Here is a 4,274-nt window from a genome sequence, read left to right on the forward strand (position 1 = left end):
CCAACAATGTGGGGAACCACTGACCTGGCCATTGTTACAAGTGCCCCTATAAAAATCATCTCCCTTTCTCCCTGCTCCCCCAAGGCCAAGTGATAAGTCACAGGCAGCTGGGGGCTGGGGAGCAGGTGGGCCAGTGGGGAAGGACCACCGGCCCTGATGGAGCCTCAACAGGAGGAGCGTGGCACCTGAGGGTCTCTGGGAGGGACACGGTCAGCAGCCAAAGCCCAGGCTCCTTTTCTTCCTTGAGAAGAAGGCAGCCTCTAGTCTTCCCCATTCTACAAGCACTTTGTGCATTTGGAGGCCTTCACTCTCCCAAGCTGATTCCTTCAGATCCACCCCTGGCCTCCTCCTGACCCGCAGGCCCAGCCCAGTGGCCAGCAAGCTGCTGGGCCATGCTTGACCTTTGGGCCTTATATGACACTATCCTTGTTGCCATGGTGATGGTGGCCTGGCAGCATCTTTTCATGGGACATGGGCCTCTAGGCTTGAGGCTTTACAATTTTTTTTTTAAAATATTTAACTCTTTTTTTTCCCCCTTAACAATGAGGAGAGAAATTAATGACTGACCTAAAAAAAAAAAAAACGACTAAGAGGAAGAAACAGAGGGGAAAATGGAGCCAGGGAGATCGGAGGGAAGAATAGTTACAGATGGGGAGGAACAGGGTCAGTACCAGTGAAAGAACAGAGAAAGGTTAGCCCAGCCTGAGATTCAAAAATATATTAAGAGTCAGGAATCTGAGAACCAAGCTGGAGAAGACCGGGAAAGGGAGGCTGGGGGTGGGGGGCAGTGGCTGGGTGGCAGAAAGATACAGCCAGACGGAAGAGCAGTCTTGAGCAGCCAAAGCCATTTGTAACTGAAGACAAGCTCTCCTGCCCCAGACAGGACACAACAGTTGGCCGGGGCCACTGTGACGCAGAGCTCGGGCACATGGACAGAGGGCAGTGCCAGGGGCAGCCCAGAATCCCCACAGCAACGGGACCCAGTGCTCCCAGGGATTATAAATAAACAGGCATGTGGGAAACGCACATTCTTCCTCCAAGAAATATAATTTATGTTTACAGCCAGTTTTTTTTTTTTTCTCTTCCTAAAGAAAACACCACCATGTGGGGCCCCCGCCCCAGACAGTGTCCCTGAGTGGCCCTGGCCCTGGGCCTTCCTCCCATTATTGCTTGGATGGGAAAGATCTGACCCTGGGAACTGCAGAGCAAAGCCTCATTCCTCACCCCCTGGAGGCTGTCCTGGTGACGGAGAGGAGGCACACAGGGCTCGTCCCCTGTCCCACGCCGTGCCAGCCACCCTGACGCTGCCCATTTAAGGGAATGGAGAGTCCAGGCGGTGGCTACACAGGAGCAGCCGCCCAGAGCAGAGAGCCTCTCTCTTGGTGCAGGAGGCCCTGGAGGCACAGTGGCTTCTTTTCAAACCTGACAGCTGGAAGGCTCAGGCCTTGGGGAAGGGAGGGCCTGTTCTCTTTGCAGCAAGATTCGGCACACAAGTTGGGAGAACAGAAGAAAAGGCAGGGGCAGAGACCTTGCCTTCTGGCTGTCCCCCCATCCCCACCCCCTCCCCACACAAAATTTAGGAGGCCTGGAGAGGAAGGCATGTACCATGAGCCCCGGTGGAAGGGCAAGGGCAGCTGTGGTGTTTGGTCCCCAATCCTTGGCTCCCACGCCTATCTGTCCAGGGCACAGGCTCCAGCTCCAAGACCCCCGCCCCTGGGCAAGGCCTTCTTCTGTTTGCACTTCTGCCTCATGCAGGCATGTGGTCCACCCCAGAGGTAGTGGCTCCTGCGCCAGAAAGGGTGGACCTAGAAGATCCAAACTCCGGTCAGAGGTGGGGGCCCTGGGCATCCAGACTTAGCCGAGGAGATGATTCCGTGGTCAGTGGTGACCCTGGTTCCAGGAAGAAGCTAGTGCTTTTATTGTGTTGTCAGTGACTCTATCAGGGGCCAGACGGGCTATAGGTGGAGAGAGCTGGGACTTCTTGGCCTGACGACCGCCCAAGGACCAGCCAGGAGGCAGTCTTCTCATCACCCTGGAATGTCTGAAGATGGCCCCCAGGCCTGCCTGTCCCTGGCAGTGTGCCCAAACTGACCCCTCCTCTGTCCCTAAGTAGGGACCCACCGTTCCCACGAACCTTCCCGGAGCCCCTCCTCCCAGGATGGCCGAAGCCCATTGCCCAGAGCACAGGCTCAGGTGCCTAGTCCTGGAGCTGCTTCCAGGGCACGGAGGCTGTCCCCAGGGGCCCCCAGAGCCCGGGAGCTACCGCCCCCTATGAGCAGGTCTTCCTCCTCTTCATCCTCAAAGGCCCGCGCTGGGCGCCTGGGCGGCGGCCGGGGCATGGGCTCGTCGCGCTCGGCCATGCGCTCGACGGCGCCCTCGCCCACAAGGAAGACTGTGTCGGCCACACGGGGGGGCCCAGTGACCGGGTTGTGGTCGTAGGAGAAGACGCGCAGGGCGCGCAGCGGGTGCAGGTCGGGGAAGCCGCCCAGGCGGTTGCGGTCTAGGTCGAGGATATGCAGGCGGCCCATGCGCAGCAACGCGGGCGGGAATTCCTCGAAGCGGTTGCCGTAGAGCCAGAGGCCGCGCAGGCCCGTCATGCGCGGCAGCTCCGCGGGCAGCGCGCGCAACCGGTTGTCGCCCATCTGCAGCGACTGCAGCGCCACCAGGCGCAACAACGGCCGCGGGAAGCGCCGCAGGAAGTTGCCCTCGATCCAGAGGCAGCGCAGGCTCTGCAGCTGCGCGAAGTCGGCGGGCAGCGCCAGCAGCCGGTTGCTGCCCAGGTAGAGGCGCGTGAGGCGCGGAAGGCGACACAGGCCGTCGGGCAGGCGCTCGAGTTTGTTGAAGTCGAGCGCCAGGATGCGCAGCTCGCGCAGCTCCTCAATCTCCTCGGGCAGCTCGCGCAGCCCCGTGCCGCTCACGTACAGCTTCTGCAGGCGGCTCAGCGCGCACACGGCGCTGGGCAGCCGCCGCAGCCGCCTCCCGCTCAGCTCCAACTGCTGCTCGCCGTTGCTCAGTTGCTCCTCAGCGTCCGACGGCAGCTCGTCCAGCGTAGACTCGGCGATGCCCATGGTCACCAGCCCCGGGCGGGGCCGCCGCCGCCGCCGCCCGGCATCGCCCCGCCCTGGCGGCCACTGGGCCTCCTAGACGGGGCCGAGGCCGCGCTGGCTCCGGGGCCCCCCGCCCCGGCCTGTCCCTGCTCCGGGAGGGGGGCCGTGCCGGGCGGGGAGGAGGCGCCCCCCTGGGGCCCCGCCGCTGCGCGCCGCGCTCGGCCGCCCGCCCGCTGGCCTCCGCCGCTCCCTTCGCCGGAGGCCGACTAGTTCGGGTTAGCGCGGATTCTCAGCGTGGAGACCCGTCGCCCTGGCAACCCCGTGGCGCGCGCGGCTGCCAATGAAGTGGAAGGAGGGAGGGGCGGGGCCAAGGCGCCGCCGAGTTGGGTCCCGGAGCCCCGGCCCGCGGCCCGCTTTCCCACCCGTCGGGCCCCGGAGACAGCACTAAGCCAGGGAACCCAAGAACCGCGCCCCGCAAGCCTGGCGCCGTGCCAACACAAACCCGACGACTGACGCTGTCTGCGCTTCCAGCCACAGCGAGCCGTTTGGTGTGCGGTTTGTAGGCGCTCAAAGCTGCAAGTCCAAGGAGGAAACAAGGACTGAGGAAATGCCGGTGCGCGACAGGACTCTGGACAAGTGGCTCTCCAGGAGGGACTGAGAAGCGAGGTCAATGCCCGCCGTTCGTGTCCAGCATCCAGTCTTCCGGCTAGGGTCACATTAAGGGAGTAGCTCAGAACAGTGCTCTTTCTGGGCTTTTTCAGGATGGGACGAGGATCTGCGGGGACCCAAGCTTGGCTCCGTACCCCTCCCGCCCGGTACAGCCTCAGCGCGCCGCAGGTTCCCGGTTACTGCACTCACCCCTTCTCCTGCCAAGTTCCTCCAGCTGTGCTCAAGGTCGGTGGGTAACTGCGGTGATAGAGGACGGGAACACACGAGCGCCTTTGAGCACCACAAACGGTGACCACAGTCGTTCTGTAACGCTTCCTCTTGCACACGCTCTCACTAGCAGCCTTTTTGCCCCTGACTTCTCCCCTCCTACTCCAAGCCCTCCTGCTAGAGCTGCCAGCAGAAACACTCCCTCTGGTTTATTGCCAACCTGTCATGTGCCCAGCACTGTACTAAAAGCACTGCGTTGAATCCTTTCCACAAACCTATGAGGTAGGTACCCTCACTGCCCTGATTTTAAAGATGGAGAAACTGAGGCTCAGAGAGGTTTGACATGAGCTG

General features: G+C 61.9%; 1 protein-coding gene across 1 annotated transcript; it reads right to left on the reverse strand.

Moving 5' to 3' along the window:
- Nucleotides 1-1,028: 1,028 nt before the first annotated feature.
- On the reverse strand, nt 1,029-3,940 carry LRRC10B (leucine rich repeat containing 10B). Its single transcript, XM_055415789.2, has one exon. It carries the CDS (start codon nt 3,066-3,068, stop codon nt 2,190-2,192), a length of 879 nt encoding a protein of 292 aa, XP_055271764.2. The 5' UTR covers nt 3,069-3,940; the 3' UTR covers nt 1,029-2,189.
- Between the last annotated feature and the right edge of the window lie 334 nt (nt 3,941-4,274).

The sequence above is a fragment of the Moschus berezovskii genome, chromosome 25, assembly GCF_049115385.1.
Source record: "Moschus berezovskii isolate FMDL1 chromosome 25, NW_MosBer_1.0, whole genome shotgun sequence".
Classification (NCBI taxonomy): domain Eukaryota; kingdom Metazoa; phylum Chordata; class Mammalia; order Artiodactyla; family Moschidae; genus Moschus; species Moschus berezovskii.